The following is an 18,796-nucleotide window of genomic DNA, read 5'->3' on the forward strand; positions in this document are numbered from 1 at the left end:
GTTTAGAGGTTCAACCCTCTGTTGGACAGCATGTTATTGTTAAGATTGGACACATTTTGGAAATATCCATAACACAACAGCTTCCATCTCCCATCTTCTACTTTAACATTTTTTTTGTTTCTTTCTTTTTTAAGCGAAAAAACAACCCCGCATCAAATACATTTCTAAAATCCAACAAGTGGAGCAGCCAGTACTCTATATGATGCGGTGGGCCTGAGATGGGGGATCAGTAAGACAACCAAAAACAATCACCACCTCTTACCTGACCAACCCAGGTGGACTGGCACTTGCGTAAGGCCTTTTGAAAGCCAACTGACAGACGTGTGGACCTATTCTCCAGGAGCCACAATTATCAGACACTGGGCACACCTCAATCACCCTCAGGGCCTACCTTTCGGGGGCACTTGAACGCCACAGGCCCGTGCAGACTGGGGGTGTGTAACCTGTTTTTGCTCACTCTACTGTGGGGGGTGCCATGCGGTAGGTTGGTTGTACTGTTCATGCTTCGGTTTTGTGTCGTATTTGTATTTTAAATGTCTTTTCCTTGTGTGATATGGGTAATAATGACCTCCGGACCACAGCGGTTGGGTGCAGGGTTAGCACGCTGAATGTGTCCGTGATGTAAAGGACTAGCGGTTGGTAGCCGGTGCCGGCTGGATATTAGCTTCATGCTCATGGTGGTGATACAACTTTGAATCGGTTGAATTTCCTTTCTTTTAGCTTCTGGTGAGATGAGCTGGGCTCGTGGGATGACCACAAAAGATTTTCTCTGTTACCAGGTGCAATAAAAGCGCATCGGAGTCTGCCTACGAATTTCCTGGTCGTCTGTCCATGCAAAATACACAACGCAGAAGTCACTACTGCTACACAAGCACAATGTCCAAAACTGTTTCTTGCAGACTAGAAGTATAGAAACATGTCTGCAAACACAACCCCCAGCATCTGCACTCAAACCTTTGTGGTCTCCAAAAACCTTCAGGTGCAGTAATGAACTCCAAGGGGTTTCGATGAGTAGATTGTACCTCGGGGTGAATAAATGGACTCCTGCAGTTCCTCAGTTTCTGAGTCTACTTGAGTTTTGACTCCATTCCAAGGGCAAGTTGCTCGGTCAAATTTTTACTTGAGCTGAAGTACTGGAAAAGTAGTTTCTTTAAATAAATACTTAAACATTCAAAATGCTTTTTGCAGGCATTTTAACATGTGTGAATATTCAGTTTTCTGCTGCTCCCTCCCCTCCCCCACCCACAGTCCATCATCCCTCAGCCTCCCTCAGATTTTTCCTGTATCTTTCCCAGGATTCCCTCACTGTTGCCCTTTTCATTTACATACACTGAGAGCTTTGACGTTGGCCATCCATCCCCCCACAGACCCACCTCATTTAATTAAGTTGTCAGCAATGTCATTGTGGATCGAGGCACACCAGAGGCTGTTTTCTGCAATGCCTTGGTTAGTGTGTGAACTTGTGCTGAAGTATTTGTTTATTTTCATGTTTATGTGATCCGATTTAGCTCTTCTGTCCCCCTCAGGCATGCCTCCATGTCCACGAGAGAGAGGGGGGAGGGGGGGGAGTAATTAGTCAGTCAGAGGAATGAGAGTGAACCTCCTCGCCTTTACTGGCTCAAGCAAATAAAAACAACAACAAATAACATCAGCTGATGGAAATCCATTCATCGGACCCTCCAGCTATGACTTGATTCCAGTCCCAGCTCTCTACTGTGGGTTATCAGAGCTGACAGAACTCTGCTCAACATGGAGGATCACCCTCATTCATTCTTCCTTTGGTGATATTGCACTGCGTCAATGGCTATGCCCCGGCAGCGCAGAGAGAACAGAAACACACACACATAAACCAAAAACAACAACAACAACAAAAAAGTAAAATCCAGTTGGGACTCCAATTTTTTTATTGCCTGGCTAAACTATTAGTTGTGTTCCCACCAATGTATTTTGATGCACAGTTTGAAGTACTGCACTTGAAAAGATGAATGGAAATGCCCTCAATTTGGCAGGAACATTTAAACGTGCCTAAGGAGGTTTTCGTCTTTCACCAAAAAGAATAAATGCACAGAGCAGGAGATGGAAGGCCTTTCTTTTCAAATAAACTCTGACCCACAGTTTATTTCTCTGTTGTCTGCATGGATATTTTAACTTTGTCATGAGACAATAGCCACATGTCCAATGCTAGCTGGTACTGAAGAACCAACTGAAGGTCATTCCTCAAGAATTCTTTGTATTTTTCACTGTGAGATGGTGGAAGGATGACGTCCTCTTCAACTGTTTGTTGTAGCCATGCGTAAAGTTGCCCATGTCCCCATCTTCTGACAGAAGAATTTCGAAGCCTCGTCTATTCACTCCAACCTGTTGATGTTGCACCTACTCTGCATTTTTTTGACATTTCCCAAGTTTGCTTACAGTTTAGATGACAATTAAATGGAAACATACCAATACATACATGCAGTGAGTTGTTCATCTCGGTGAAAATGCCTTCTTGATGGCCCTGGTCAGAGATAAAGTCAATAAAGTGCCCAAATCAGAGGCAACATGAGACCTTTTCTATATTAGAATAGATCAATCAGATTGGTCTGCCTCACTCACTTACGTAACTTCTGCTCGCTGAGAAACATGCAAAAGTATGAATACTTCCTCCTGAGGGGTGAAGATCAAATGGCAACTTCAATGTCAGTGGAACCTCTGAGCCTAGCAGAGCGTGGATGAGCTCGTATTAGCCGGGATAAGCTGCTCTAACAGCCCACCCAGCCAGCCTCCTGCACTGCTGCTGCATTGTTCCAACACGTTCTGACTCACAAAAGGCAAAAAATACACAGAAACCTCTGTGCCACGGTGCTCCTCCTTGCTCTCTGACTCACAAAGCTGGACTACATTTAGCCTGAAACATCCTCCACCAACACAGCCTGATGAGGGAGCTGCATTTTCTGCTGCCTTTCAGTGTTAGCTGCTTGATTTCATCACAGTTATGGTGGGACCCTTTGAAAAGTTAGGTCATTCTCTGTATTTTGATGGATTCTGCAACATCAACCCAACCAATGATGTTTCTCTAGCCATTACATCACTTCACGAACCTGCAGTGAATCATGATCAAATTGAAACTTTTCTAAACAATTAAAATACATGAACCATCACACATAGTTTTAAGTGGAAATTCGTATGGCCAGCAAGCAATCCTCACTGTCTTACTATTGACAATCAGGGGTTCTAGGTACAGCATTAGGTCATTTTAATGGGGCTATTGTCATTATAGAGACATAACAATTTATTGACGCAAGTTTGTCTACCTCCAGAACATTTGGTGGTGGTGTATCCTCATACACCAGGTTGCAAACAGACTTCAGTCCAGTTCGTCACACACCAAACAACTTTGCAAGCAGCGTTCCTGTCAAACAGCGATTTAAACTCAGACAATCAACAACATAGTACATGTCTCATCCACCCTGAAATGTCTTGCTTCCATGCTAGCACTGATCATTATGATAGCTCCTTGACTGTGCACTGATCAATGTCACAATGGGACTTACAGAACATGTGCAGAATGCCTACGGGTAATAAGGGTCTGAGGTCTGGGATGACAGCGCCAAGGCATTGATAACGGAGCGGGGTATAGCCCTGTAACCATTTTAGAGCAATTTGTATAATTGGTGTCATAAGGTGGGAGGTGGCGCTGTGTACTGCAATTCTGGGTCCAAAAAAAGTAAAGAAGAAACTCCAAAAACCAGAACTCGCAGCAGATTTTGTGGTTCCCTTCAGGGTTGTCTGAAAAGAGTAATTATACAATGTTGTTTACATTATACAATTGCTTTTTTTGGGTGATATTTTCAGATATTTCATAATTGTAGGAGTCTAGAAATATTAGTGAATATGTTCAAAAATTCTGCCCTGTAGTTGCAATATCATAAGCATATTAAGGGTTAGAGTCACAATCCTGAGATTCAAGTGAGAAATATGAAACCAAAATGAAACAACAGCTAAACAACAGCTTCTGTTCCAGTTTAACCACTAACACACAAACAACCATCACACACTCAAACACATTAAACCCCTTGTTAACGTATGAATAGACTTTTACTCAAGCACAGAAAACCACTAAGACACAGGATGTCTGCTGAGGACACACACCCAAACTCTCAACTATAGTGGGTTTCATTAATTCCATAACCACATATTTATGTGGTGTTCATGCTGTTCAGTGTAGCTTGAAAGTGGGCTGCTGTTTAAACCGCAGGCAGGGAATTGTCATGCCTTGGCTCAAGTGGTTTGCCCTGATTGTTCTGTGATTGGGCCGGAAATGTCAGGCACCTATTTATTATGTGCCATTGTGGCTGGTGTTGCTGTAATTATACTGGAGGTTAAATGTGTTTCCTCTTGATTTGCATGATAGAGTGTCTTCTGATAGACCAGAGAGTACAAACTGACAGACAAAAGACGTATATTAAACTGACCCTGGACACAGCTACTGCAGCTTTGGCCTTTGAGGTAAGTCTCAATCGACCCTGACCTGAATCGGAGTTAATGACTTGGTTTGTTGAGTTTGATGCATAAGGGAACAACCATATCTCACAGAAATACCTCATGTTAAAATTACATTCTTGTTTTTGGCTTGAGGCTAAATGCGCCACTTTTACACATAGAACGCCCCTACTAGACTTCAGGAGGAAGCTAAATCCTGTTAGCGGTCTGCTAACTTGAATGAGGGTAAATAAGTTCACCACCATAGACTCACAAAAGTTTTCAGACAAAAAGGGTCAAATTCTGATTGTGAAGCGATTCATTTAGTATATGCTCAAATCAATTCATCCACCGTTTTACAGCTGAAACTGTAACTGCGGAGGAGGCCACAGTGGCGCCTATGATGTAAGCATGGTGTCGTGACCATCGCTGCCAGACGCTGGAGCCAAACATGCAGCACTAACGCTTTAAATACCTCTGTCATTGCTGTTTATTCATGTTCACTTGTGGTAATGTAACCGTGGAGTAAGTAAACCTCAAGAGCCACACTAGCAACTGATGCTAATGAGTTTTAGCCTCGTTTCTAGCTTGTCCGCGAGTTCCAGTCCAGCGGCAGACGGTACTTAAAACAACACAGGGTACAAAAACCGACCGAAGAAATCAATCAAATCAGATCTGTCCCTTAAACACATATTGGCATCTTTGAAGTCTTTGCACACAATAGTCACACCCACAAACTGACTGCATGTGGTCTCCAACTACTGTGTCTTACCACTCCAAAGGAGCTTATGTGATCATCTGCATGTGTTTGGTGGACAGATTGTGATGAAATTTGATGGAAACATTCGTGATCAGTGAGAAGTGATGACCTCTCAGAGGTAATCTGACTCAAATTGTAGATCATGGATCTTGAAGACTGTTGTAGGCTATTAGCAGGGTAGAGCTAAAAGTTGTACTGTTATGGACGTCGTAGACTTTGATGAAGTTTTGTGTCACATGCTTGATAAAAAGAAAGTTTTGGCTTCACTATCGTAATGGTGATCTGGAAGACCAATATTTTGGAGGTTGGGGAGAGAAACTGAGCGTATGCTGATGATACGTTGTTCATATTTCATAGCAATGTGCTCTCTGAGTGCTTTCTGGTTGCTAGCTTGTTAAACTGCACTTATTCATTTCCTGCCCTCACTTTTTCAAACCATCTGCCAAATGAGTGAATGTTTGTTGGGAACTGCTACTCGACCATGTGGCGCTGTCAGAAGGTCTTTGCACATCTGCTTGCAGACATTAGTTTGTCTCTGGATTTAATCGGGAGCACTTGCTTGTCTCTTTGCAGTTCAACCTGTTCATTGTGATTTTTATGAATGCTAATAGCAACAAGGAGAGAGGCAGCTGGTCCGGGGTGCAACGTCTTCACATCAGGCTCCGCCACGGCAACTGCCAGCTATAACAACAGACAGGCAGATGGAGATGCTGCATCTTGATTGCCTGGGTGACAGTCATATCAAACACTCTGCTTTGCATTTTGTTTTTCTCCCATTGAGAAGCAATTTGTTCGTTCATTTATGCGGGCATGCTGCATGGAGGTAATTTCAGGCGACTGATTGCAAGCTAAAGTGTCTGGTTTTGGTCCTCTGGGAAATGGGAGCCATTTAGAGTGTGAATTTTAATTGAGCAACAGTCGCTGTGTTATACTCGGAATGTAAGTATTTGCATATCCTAATAAATCTTCATTGGAAAGACGAATGTCAGACACAAAAACACTCCAATGAATTGAAATTATTCTACCTTTATTTGCTTCGTTCACATCCATCATTACAAAACCTTGGGCCTTTAGCTCTGATTGTCCCTAGCCATCTGTTCAGAGCTGCGACAACCATCCAAACCCCTCCAAATGAGAAAAAGAAGCTTCACTCTTCCCAGTTCACACATAAGTTCATGAAAAAAAAGATGTGAATTAATGATGAGCAGATCAAAGAAGCAACGCCTTTGGAGGGGAACATCGTCCCAGAATTGTCAACAATGAACTCTCCTGCAACATCTGACACAACAAGAGGGAAAAACAGCTTTTGTGATCTCAGTCTAAAAGCGGGGCAGCTAATGTGGAGATGATGAGATTTTAGCGTCCTGTTTTTACGGCCCCTCTGGCGTTCAGTAGCAGACACTTGGGATACGACAGCGTGACCATTAGTGAAGAAGATCTCTGTACAAGAAGCAGCGAGTGACTCCTACAATCCAAAGAGCACTTAGAGAGATGGGGAAAAAGGGGGAAAAAATCAAAAGAAACAGCAGAATATTGAGTATTTGCTTTGTTGTTGTTGTTTTTTATCTGTACATGATCATATAACAACTGTGCTCATTAAATTCCAAGTTAAACCATTTCAGGGTTTGTTCACAATACCAAATGTGACGAAATAAATGAATAGATTAATAAATACAGATGATATCATTCAGCTCATCACGCTGACATCTTATTCCATCGTTATTCTATTGCTGTTTTTCTTTTTTATTCCACTACGCCACATTTGTTGGATGGGTTTTCCGTATCTGTTTTTTTTTTTTTTTTTTTTGCATCAGACTCTTGTTGCTCAATGATCAGCCTGTTAAAGCTGGCGAAAACTGAATCATATAAAAAAAAACCAACAGAAACAAAAACAAAATCCTTTCGACGTATTTAAGATGAAACAACTGACAGAATGATGAGCTGAGTTCATACAGCGGAGTTTTTTTTAGCCCTTTCCCTTTGACATTGACAGACTTGGGTCTTTTTAAAGCCTTTCTGACTTGTTAGTAAAGAAATACATTTTGGATTTAGTTTTTAACAGCAGATTCACATGTGATTGAAGTATTTCAGGTGCTAATTCAAATGTAACACGGAGTCTGAGAGTTACAAATGGTCAGACTGAAAATACTCACTGTGATTGACCATGAATCCCATAAAATAACCAAAAGCAATAACTAATCAAGTTGACCACTATAAACAGGCTTTCCATGTTGTTTATGTCACATAAACAATTTCATTTGTCTGAAGTTGCTAATCGACAGCAAGCATCAAACAAAAGATGACGTTCCCTTCAGCTCATTTGTAAAAACAGACCAAAAAGCTGATTTTTACATCACAAACGAATGAAATAATCTATAAATTAAGTTAAAAGTTTTGATTACATAAATTCAACGATCGTTTAACAATTTCTTTTGATTTATTTTTAAAAAATATTTTTTCTCTCATTTTTAGACTTGCTTTTGTCTGTTATTGGAAATAAATATTAATGACTAACCAATTCATTAAAAAATTACACCTCAGGCCACAGTCTCAGTCGCAGTTATTACAGTGTATGTACCTTCAACAAAATAATACACAAACCTGTACACATTTAACACACCTGCAAATAAATAAAAAACAGTTGTGCATCTCTACCTTTTAGGTTCCCCAGTTTGGTTCTGCGCAAAATCAAATATTCACAGCCAACTAATAATAACATTCGAAAAATAATGATAATAAAGGCTTCCCAATGGTTCCACTTTCTTCCTTTAATCAGAGCAGCAGCAGCTTGTGTGGTTGCATTGAGTTGTTGAGCACTTGCCAAATGAAAGATTGATTTTAAACCCACTACACTGCTTCCAATTTGGCGTCCAGGAGTGGGCTTTGTAGTTTTGCATTATGTAAAATATGTATAGAATGAATATTTGATACCGTTGCCAAACGTCTAGTTCTGTCTCTATGGCCTGAAGTGGTCCGCTTTTATCCAGTGATTCATGAAAATGGGACTCTCCAATGCCCAATAATAAATAAAACATAGTTATAATAAATCTCTCTCTCTCACACACACACACACACACACACACACACACACACACACACACACACACACACACACACACACTTCACTTCTGTTGCCATGCCAACCCTGCTGACCATGAAGGCAAAACACAACATGGAGCAGGGAGCTACTTCCTGGCTGCTTCACATACACATGTAAACACAGACATCCTTCCCTCGCCCCCCCAACCCCCAGTTACTTAGCAGCACCCTGCTGAACACCAGAGGAATAAGAGAACATAAATGACACATTAAATATGAGCAAAAACGCATTAAATATGGATCACAGCTGAGATAAGTGATCACATTTTCAGATCCGAGCAGCCCACCTTCCTCACAAGTGTCCTGCTCCGCCGTTTTAGCTTTGTCCTCCACTGTGGGTTCAGTGTTTTGCCCTGCATGACGTATCCCTAATGAAAATGTACGGTAACTCAAGAACATGGGCCATAGGAGGGCTGTGAGAGGAGGATTAAATATTCAAAGGCCTACACCCACAGGCTTCAAGACTTGACAAGTTTTTGTTTGTGCCAGGGTGTGAAGGACGGGGGTTTGCTGGTACAGTAGTTTATTAAACCCAGGACTTTCACGTAGAACAGTGACCACCAACCTTTCCCCATCACCTATCACGTCAATGATCATAACATCGCCATGTTATGGAAAAAATGAAACAAGTACTAAATCCATGTTTTGTACAAATCAGCATCGTGATGTAGTTATTTCGGCAATTTTTTTCACCTCTGTCTTGCTTTTTTAATTACAGCAAAATTTAAGTCGGAAGCAACAGTCATTCAGAGGCAGTTGCTTAAAAAGCCTATTTGGGCCATAGTACGACTAAAACTGGACTTTTAAATTAAATTTAAACATGTTGGTCCAACTGAAAGTGTACTTTTCAAGGGCGGACCAACATCCCCAGATAAAGCTGTTGGGAATTAAAGAACTAGAAACATGTATATAGTTCAATCGGCCCAAAAAATGGCCTGGTGTTTGGGACATGTGTCCCCACCCAGTATTTAACCTGAAAGTCAAAAAAGGGGGTATCAGAAGGGAAGTCTTTATTGCAGCCACCAACAATGGAGCATATCAGTTTCATCATTTTAACTGACAATGTTGTGGACCCAAACACTGTTGGGTTTTCAGACTTTCACTTTTCAGCAATTTTGTTACTTTTGTTGCCAACAGACAGAAAAGCTGTGAATCTCAGTGGTGTGCTAAACGTATTGCACTTCAAGGGTGAACGATCTATTGAAAATCATGATCGACAGGTTGGTGACCACTGAAATAGAGCATAAGCCTGTAGATCTTATTGCAGTAATACCCATTATTAAAAATAAAACCCCCACATCCAGAAACTTCACCTTCACCATAAGGTGCTTTGGCAAGATATTCTCCCCAGCTGATGGAGACTGAAGTCAGAGGTGAGGGGAGGGGAGGAATGCACCGAAAGCCTGGTCAGATGGTAGCGGCAAGGACGTGAGGATGGACAGACACATTCAGGGTAGGAGGCAGAAGAAGACCCAGCCTTCTTGTGTGTGCTCCGTTGTGACAATGATCAGTCAAACTGAGTCTTTACGATGACCCCCTCTGGATAATCTTTCTGGCTTTCTCGGTCTTTCTGCATTTAGGGTTTGAAGAGTTTGGAAGGGTATAGAAGAAGAGAAGAGTTGATTGTGCTGTCATATTAATGGTTGGAGGTGATCTCATTGTCTGTCAGGTCTCTTAGGAGGCCCTTTGGAGGACTGACAGCTGATCCCTTTATGTCATTATGTCTCTCTCAAGGACTTAAAGTGGCATATGTTTGGGAGAGAGAGAGAGAATGAAAGCAAGTAACATGATACTATACCAGTGCAGCACACACAAAGCTCACTCTGTGCCACACAATAAGCCCGATATTGTCACTCTCCTATTGAGTCCTGGGCGCACATAACAGATTTGATTCAAAGAACCATTTTCGCTTTCTTTCTTCCTGCAGTCCGCAGGTGCGCAGAGTTGTACAGATTTGTCCCGCCTTTTTGTTTCCCAAACCTGGTACTGTTACACAGACCAGAAAGGGAAGAGATTCAAGTTCAAGTCCAGATGCGGTTTGCCCAGTTCGCCCTCCTTTTTTTTAAACCCCCGTCAAAAGGGACAAGAGAGGCATTGATTCAAAAGCAACCCTAACTGTTTTCCCAAGCTCCATCCCCCCGCCACACTCAGGCACTATTGTCCCTTGGGTCAGGATGAGCCAAACAATGCTTTCTCTTAGGCTCTTGTTTCATTATGGTCAAGTCTCTACTTCTCTATGATACCTAGGTCTGTGATGATCGAGCCCCTGATTTTCTGTTTCGACCTTGAGGCCCCGCAGCAGGCCTTATGGTGGAGATGGACCCTGTTCTTGATGCAAGGGCTGCCACTGCAGGTGGTGCTTGACTGCGCAGGATTTGAGAAGCCCGAGGCAGGACTGTGCGTATGGGCTGCTGGATGGTATGTGACTGCTGTGGAGACCGGACCTGGTGGCCTAGACGGTAGCGTATTGACTCTGAACGTAGGAGAACCCGAGTGTACTGGACCTCCGGCATGATGAGTTTGAGGCAGAGGTCCTGGGCCAGGCTCGAAAAACCACGGCTGACATTTACTGGAAGGTCATACCCCACAATGTCCACTTTTCCGCTAGGCTGCCAGGGGCGGAGATCCTTGTTTTTGATCTGTGCAGCTGAGCGAAGAAGCGGCATCCTTCCACCGAAGCAGCTTCTCATCAGTCTCTCCTGTGCTTCGCGAAGGAGTCGCACTTCCCTGGTAACACAAGCAGGACCCAGAGCTGATAACTGCCGCCACAGTGAGGCATTAAAGTGGTCGAAGAGATGTGCATCTAAGGAATTCCAGGCACGGATTTTGGCTGGAAGGCCCGGAGTTAAGCTGCGCTTGGAGCTCTGTGTCCGCATATTGAGCTTAAAATACAAGACGTCATCCAGATCCCAGGAGAGACGATGCCGCAGGAGAACTAGTGACTCATCAAAGTACTCCGCAATCATCACCAATGAGAACGTTCGCTCTACTTCAGCCACAAAGGCCCGTGCATATGCTACATCTGTTGCGGGGCGATCCTTGTCCCCACCCAAATCAAAGGTCAAGGTGTTGCGTGCATACATGGAGTCCTTCTCATCAGGCCGGTAGTAGCGCCAAGGTTCCTCTAAGAAAGCCTCCAGGGAGCCATTAGGAACCCTCTTAAAGCTCTGACAGTACTGGTTGTAGTAACTGAACAAGGACTCAAACATGGAGCTTGGCTCCCTCAGGATAGTGATATATACGGTGTCATTAGGCATCAGACGCTGCACTTCGGCCTTGTTGAAGCGCATGTGGCTGGTGAGGATGTTTGGCGGCAGCGTGTGCGGGTGGACGAAGTGAGAGGAGAAGGAGCGCGGATAGCAGAACTGGTGGCCACAGGCCTGCACAGGCAATGCCACTGTCAGGTTGTTGCGCTCAGCAAAGCGGAACATCAGGTTCTGCATGGTGGTGCTGGCCGTTTTGTGGGTCTTGAGGAAGGCCACATTGGTGTGCTTGGGTTTCAGGCCCGGGGCAGGGTGGGAACGGAGGGTAGGACAGCCAAGGTGGAATGCCTCCATGGTCCTGAAGAGAGAGAACAGTAATTTATGTGAAGCTGCAGAGCAGTTGCTCTTTACATTACAGACAGGATTGTGCAGACAGTGAACAGATAATAGAAGAGAGTGGGATGAAAGAAACCACATCAGGAACGTTTCAAAGGGAAGGTGAAGAAGATTGGACTGACAGAATCCTAGAGTAAGATAAAGCCACCAGAGGAGGACGTACCAAACACAGACAGAAGAATCATTCAGAGTTACTGTTGGAATTACGTCAGGGTTGAGTGATTGAAAATTGGATGTACGAGCCATTAGCGACTCCTCTTCAATTCAAATCACTCGCTCTCAGTTGGACTCGGACCACATTATACACGTCCTTCTGACAAGAAGTCTGTTTGTGAAAAAAATTCCTAACAATTCTTTAACCTAACAGGGTGATTCCATGACAATTGAGCTGTTTTTAATGATTGTTGTCTGATAGACAACTCAAAATACAAGACGGGGAAACAAACAAATCGCTTCATTCAAGTCTTTTGCCAGTTTGCCACTCACGCTCTGTTTCTGACCAAATACGGCCAAATATTCACAAAGGCAATGTAAGCAATAGTAGGGTTTTGGCCTCATTGATCCCAGTGCCTATCAGTGCAACACAGTTCATACATATATTAATTCATTCCAAAAAAAAATGGGGGGGGGGGGGGGGGCTGATTATTGGATTTGTGGAGCTCTTTTACCCTGAGTAGGAGTTTGGGAATCAGTATCGAGAGAGCAAAAGCTAACTTAGATATTATTTCAAACATTAAGATACTGCAAAGTTGTACAGCACATGGTGTTCACCGCAGACTAAACATAAGAGTGAGTTAAGAGGATGTGAACGCATACGGAAAGTAGGGAGAAGAGGTGGAAAGTGATCATGTTCAACGACTTGTAACACTAAAGACAGGAAGACGTTACGTAGGAAAGGTTATGAGAAGAAAACGAGCTGTCAAAGTCTGTGATCCATCTACTTTTATACTTGGTCCCTTGACGAGCTTGGCAATGCATGAGCACTCAAAGTCTCCATATCGAGGCGTCATAATAAGCAAATCCTATGTCAACTATTTGACTTTAAAAGGAAAAGACAAGAGTTGTCAGAAAAGACCTTTCATGGTCAAAGACCTTAGTAGCGTATGGACCTGAGAGAGAAGAGAGAGAGACAAATTGAAGGAAAAACCTGAATAAATGTGGTCCGGTCAAAAGATTTCAACCCAGGTCAACACTCCAAGGAAAGTTTAGAGCATTTACACCAAAGAGATTTTCAGTCACATTCTGCTGTTTTGCATATTTGGCTGTTTATGAAAACTGCATAATGCGCAAAAAGTTTTGCACCCTGTTGAGGTGGGTTTAACCTTTTTCTAAACAAGGGTAAAAGTACAAAACAGCAGAAAGTAATTTGAATGAACTATAGTGATCTGATGTCATACTGAAATCGAGGCAGGTATTTAAGAGGTACATTTCACTTCTTTTCCTGTCAGTTGTCAGCCGTCTTTCGCACAGCTTCCTAACTGGGCATATTTCCAATCACTCACCAGCTCAAGTGGCCCCCGTGGTGCAGCAGAAGACTAACAGTGCTGATGGCGACGAAGAACAGGAATATCTTCTTCTGCGACATTTCTTTCTCACTCTCTCTCTCTCTCTCTTCACTGGAACTGTGGGAAGCAAAGAAAGAAGAGTGAGGTGCATGGAGAACACAAGGTAGGGAAGAATGAGGGCAGGTGTAATGAGAAAGCGAAAAGGAGGATGCGATGGAAAGAGTGAGGACAGGCGGTGGGGAATTAGGGAACGAGGAGGCAACGAGACGGGAGGCAGAAGAGACGAGATGAGGCAGGAATGAGGAGGGAAACGACCGCGAAGAAGACGTGAGGAGGATTTATTCATCAAATAATTGCTGCGCTCCATTAGCAGGAGAAGCTAATGCAGCTTGGCTTTTGTCACTGTGATAATACAGTCAATGATACTTTCTACCTTTAGCAGCTTGCCCATTCACTGCTGCTCCCATTAACATCCTCTTGGCTCGGACAGACGTCCATTGCAGGGACATGTGAGGAACCAGCAGTGAGCGTCCTCTGTGACTCTGTGTGTCACTTGACCTGCTGAAATCCTACGACAGCAACAGAAGCTGGGAAGGCGTCCAAACCTCTCTCGACGGCATCTCACTTGCATAACAATGGCCGACGTCTCTCTGCTTGATTACTGTTACCATCTGCACACATGCCAACAGACGCGAGGGCTGCCTCGCATTACTACTTTGCAATGCATATGCCATTTGGTGGATGCTTTCATCTGAGTCATGCCGGAGAACCATGACAGGATCAGTTTTAAGCGTGGAGGGAGACTTCTGTATGCTGGAACGGCCATGTGGCCGTCACCCACTCAAGTCAACAGGATCATTAAGGGTTTGCTGCACAGATGGGAATGTTGGCGTAGAATTAAACTCTCATCCTCACCAACTACACTTCAAATTGCCTCTTTTCACGCAATTTTTACCTCCACTGAGGAAGGCACGATTGCTGACATGGGTTTGCCTGTTAGTGGATTAAAGTTGTGAATGGGTTTGTTGAAATTTGGTGTGGTGACTTCCCAAGAATAATCAATACAAAGACCTGGATGACGAGGATGTACACAAATGACTTGAAGAGCAATTTGTTAGACTCTGGAGTTGATCCGGATCTGGTGACCTACCATCTTGGTATGCGCTCACCCTCTGTGCCATCTTGTTTTCCTGTTTGACCCACATTCATTAATTTTGGACACTAAAATGCTGTACGTTGTCCAATTATTAACTAGAAATACTGCATTGCAGGCCTCTGAGTAAGCGGTAGTCACAGTGACCTTGACCTTTGACCGCCAAAATACAGTTCACCCACAAGTCCCAGTGGACATTTATGGGTTCTTGTGAGGAAAACCTTGACCACTGCAAATATTTTCAACTCACTGCCGAATGTTCAAGAGGTTATTGCGTCAATGTGTGGCGACAGTGACTTTGACCTTTGACCATCAAAACCTTTTCACTTCACCCTGGACTCCCAGTGGGTGACTGGGCCAAATATGAAGAAATTCCTTCAAAGTGGCCTTCGATATTAAACGCATCTGAGGTGGCAGTGACCTTGACCTTTGCTCATGTCCCAGAGGACATCTCAGAGGACATCTGTGACAAACTTGAAGAAATGAGGCGATAGTGAGGCATCACATTGAGGAGAATGGAGCAGGTGAACCGACGACCCAAAAACAACGCTTCCAGCCCACACAATAATGTGTTACTATCAACATGAGAAGGACAGAAAATACATTTTAGAATCTGGAAACAAATTTTCGCCGATGACTAATCAATAATTAAGTATTTGTCAAATAACTTTCAGGTAATTGTCTCTGGTCATTAATTACGCTCAGCAGCTCTATGCACTTACACTGAGGAATACAAATGGAGCACACAGACGAGGCGTATGGATTTAAAAAACCTCCTGAATACAGCAGTCGTATGTGCCCATAAACAGGCACAATTTGGGACGTGAATAACCGTGACAATGGAGGTGGAAGAGTGATTCACTGGTCCTGATGGAACTGTGATTGGAAGCGTTCACTCGAGAAAGACAGCCGACCTTGTGTCATCGCATAGAAGATAAAGCCAGAAAAATGAATGCTGACTTTCTTTTTCTCTCCATCACTCTCTTTCTCTCACTGTAGCCGTGAAACGCTTGAACAGCTGCGGCTGTGCTGCTTCAGCGGTGGGCTGTGAACACTCAGACACACACTGGATCCCGCACACGCGTGGGTGCGCACGCACGCACACGCACACGCACACGCACACGCACACACACACACACACCTCATTCTCATACCAAACAGGCTCTCGCACTAACTGCTGTAGGCGCACAGTTGGATTGTGTCTCGTATTGTTGGAACAATTGTCTGGCGTAGCTTGGCCAAGGCCCTCTAACCACCATTTGCTCCGCAACTCAAGATCGATTCCTTCAGATCCAGAGAAACTCTTTGAACAGGGAAGGGCGCTTCACTTGAGAAATGTACGAGTTGACGTGGCTGAATAATGGTGCGAGGGTAGCCGTCTACGAAGTTAGATTCATTTGGGTCTGAAAGCTTTCCAGTGCACACTGAACCATTACGGTTTTTGCTTTAGGGCACCTCGGCAGATGTTCGGGGAGAGGAGATCGTTTCTCATTTCTGGGGAGCTTTAGCCTACAGCTGACCGGCTTTTAGATTCTCCAACAGGGACAAATGGAGGGCTCTTCTAGATCATTTTAAGGGATACGAAGACCCGGTTCACGTTTGGTATTGATATGTCTTGAAGGTTCTGATTACCAGACCGCATTCTGAGGTGGTCTGAGCCACATTTGGTCAAGTTCTTTCAGTTGAGCAGTAGAAGGCCACCCATAAACTTAGCATCTCCAAGGGTTCTCCCTAGCAAAATTAGCTCCAGTGGGAGTTTTACATTGAAATTTGGATTCTTGTTGAAAACGTGGTTTTTCTCTGTTGAACATGTGTGTGTGTGTGTGTGTGTGTGTGTGTGTGTGTGTGTGTGAGTGAGTGTGTGCGCGCGCATGCAAATGATGGAAAGCAATGAGCTTGGAACCGCGCTGGTAACACTGGTTGGTGGATTGATCCTGAGTTGTTTGACTCTTGAACGTGTCGCAGAAATGATGCAAAAGCTCACATGATGGGAATTCATGATGCGATTAGATGCTGTTACATCCTAATATGTTTATTACTATGAACTTATTCAGTAATAATTGAGAGCAGTAGAAAATGCTCTTCACGTGGTCCGAATTGAGAGTAAAGTCTCAACTGGGTTAATGTCTGAATTGTTATGAACGGGTAGTGAGAGAATAATCATCATCATCATCATAATAATGAGAATAATGATAAATGATGACGATAATAATATAATAATCAGAACAGCCTCACTTATCGGTTGAAAAACCCTACCAGTTCATCTCCTGATCACTTTTTAAAGAAGGTTTGCCACGTGATGGAAAACTCAGCTGTGAAAATGGAGAGGAAGAGCACATCTTCAAATGGCTTTATTTGTCCAACCAAAGAAGCCAAAGCACCATTTTGAACGCAGAAGAATTCAGCCAGAGACACAAGAAACGGGAAATTCTCCATCGTCAAATCAGAGTGATAATCAGCGCCCTCTTGAAGGGAACCGACCCATCGCCACGCTTCCTTGATGAATCCCTTAGTATGTAGAACAGGGTTTTCCACCTGAGGCACAGCAGGGCTTTTTTTGTGAGCAGATTCAGATTCTCAGGATGTCTGAAAAAATCTGGGAATAGATTCTCTCACACTCTTGAATAAATAACATTTCAGCACTCTCCTTTACATTGTTCCTGTTTTGTCTGAACACAGTTCCCCCTTCAGTCGAAGCCGCTGCTGCATCTTGTACAGCCTGAACGACAACCTCCGCTGACTTGAAAAATAGATAATCCACGTAGAACATGAAGCACTTCTGCCGCTGTTCCTGTTATATTTCATTCTCACCTGAGTCAAGCGCTGTTTGCATCTGTGCCCTCGTCACATCGCGATCGTTCCCTCGCTGTCAATCACACCCACGCAGCACCAAGAACACCGTTCTCATTTGTATTTAGCCCGCGATAAGAGTTTGCTGGAGCGCCGGAGTGTTGGCTTCAGAGTGACATGAATATTGGAGGTGCAAACAAAAGGGAAATTCACACTAGGTGGCTCAAACCTTTTAAAAACTGTTTATGCAGATAGTGCCACTTCATGAATAGAGGAAGAGCGGAGGGAAATATGAAAGACAGTCAGGGAACACAACAAGGACAAGAGACTCAAACCCATTACTGAGACCACCATGGCAGGCCCCTGCTTCCAGCACAGCACTGCTGGGCGATTGAGAACAAACAACCCATTTTGAACGAATCCTTTCTTTTGAAGCGTTCGATACGTCTCGGATCAGCCTGCGAGACATGATGAACGAGTGAGTGAGTTGGACTTTGAAAGACTGGGCCCTTTTCACTTTGTTGTTGGTGTTGTTTTTGCTTTTCTACCTTGTAGCACTTTGAGATTAATGTTAAATGAAAACTGCAAAATAAATAATATGAACCATCACTGTTATTATTATTATTAGCTGGCAAGAAGGTCTTGGAAAATGGGTGAATATAGAGAGCTGAGCTTCCAGGATGAAAACGATCAAATATAGGAGGGAATAATAACAGATGTGTCCAGCACTAATAAGTAGTACTGACATGGTGTCCCTGGGTCACATGACATGGAAGCTGTTGTAAAAAAAAAACATGAAATTATAGGAAAAAATGCATTTCGCAGTTAAATGTTCAATAAAAAACACAGGAGGCGACAAACAGAAGCTTGTCCTCCACTCAGGGATAAATATCTGGCTGGGATTTGGATTCTGGTTCCGGTGTTACGGTGCTCTGCAAATGAACCAGGGTCCTGAACGTTCCCTAACTAGCCTGCGACTGCGCCACCTCTTCATCTGGAGACGTCGTCGTGAACAGGAGTGAAAATGTCACTGCGGTACCTGTTTTGAATGACGCTTTAATGAAACGAAGCACAGAAACAGAGCAGCGGTAATGAGACACGGTCAGCACAATGAAACCATGCAGGGAGATGCAGGCGCTCGGGGTGTGTGTGTGTGTGTGTGTGTGTGTGTGTGTGTGAGATCAGGTGTCACGGAGAGTTAATAAGAAAGAGATTTAAGTGGCTCTCAGTAGGCAGACTACACCTCTCCCCCTCATCCACCCCCGTCTGCTGCCATCTCCTCCTCCTCAGTTGGCACTAATGAAAGGGAGACCCCCTCCCATCCCTCTGTCAGCAGACAACAATTCAGACCATGAGAACAATGATGGCGATATCATATTTGTACTTATTCACTGATTAAGTGAAGGGTGGGAGTGTTGTAAAGTAGTAG

At 43.7% G+C, this 18,796-nt stretch overlaps 1 protein-coding gene across 1 annotated transcript in view; it reads right to left on the minus strand.

Moving 5' to 3' along the window:
* Positions 1-6,239: 6,239 nt before the first annotated feature.
* gal3st3 (galactose-3-O-sulfotransferase 3) overlaps positions 6,240-18,796 on the minus strand; it is a 31,789-nt gene continuing 19,232 nt past the window's right edge. The window contains exons 2-3 of the mRNA XM_086197854.1: positions 13,422-13,541; positions 6,240-11,881 (exon numbers count right to left, since the gene is read on the minus strand). Of these exons, the coding sequence (XP_086053980.1) occupies positions 10,564-11,881; positions 13,422-13,504 (1,401 nt within the window). The 5' untranslated portion in view covers positions 13,505-13,541 and the 3' untranslated portion in view covers positions 6,240-10,563. The remainder of the gene's footprint in view (positions 11,882-13,421; positions 13,542-18,796) is intronic.

The sequence above is a fragment of the Aulostomus chinensis genome, chromosome 24 (assembly GCF_037954235.1).
Source record: "Aulostomus chinensis isolate RoL2024-O1b breed Wild chromosome 24, RoL_Achi_v1.0, whole genome shotgun sequence".
In the NCBI taxonomy this organism is placed as follows: Eukaryota; Metazoa; Chordata; class Actinopteri; order Syngnathiformes; family Aulostomidae; genus Aulostomus; species Aulostomus chinensis.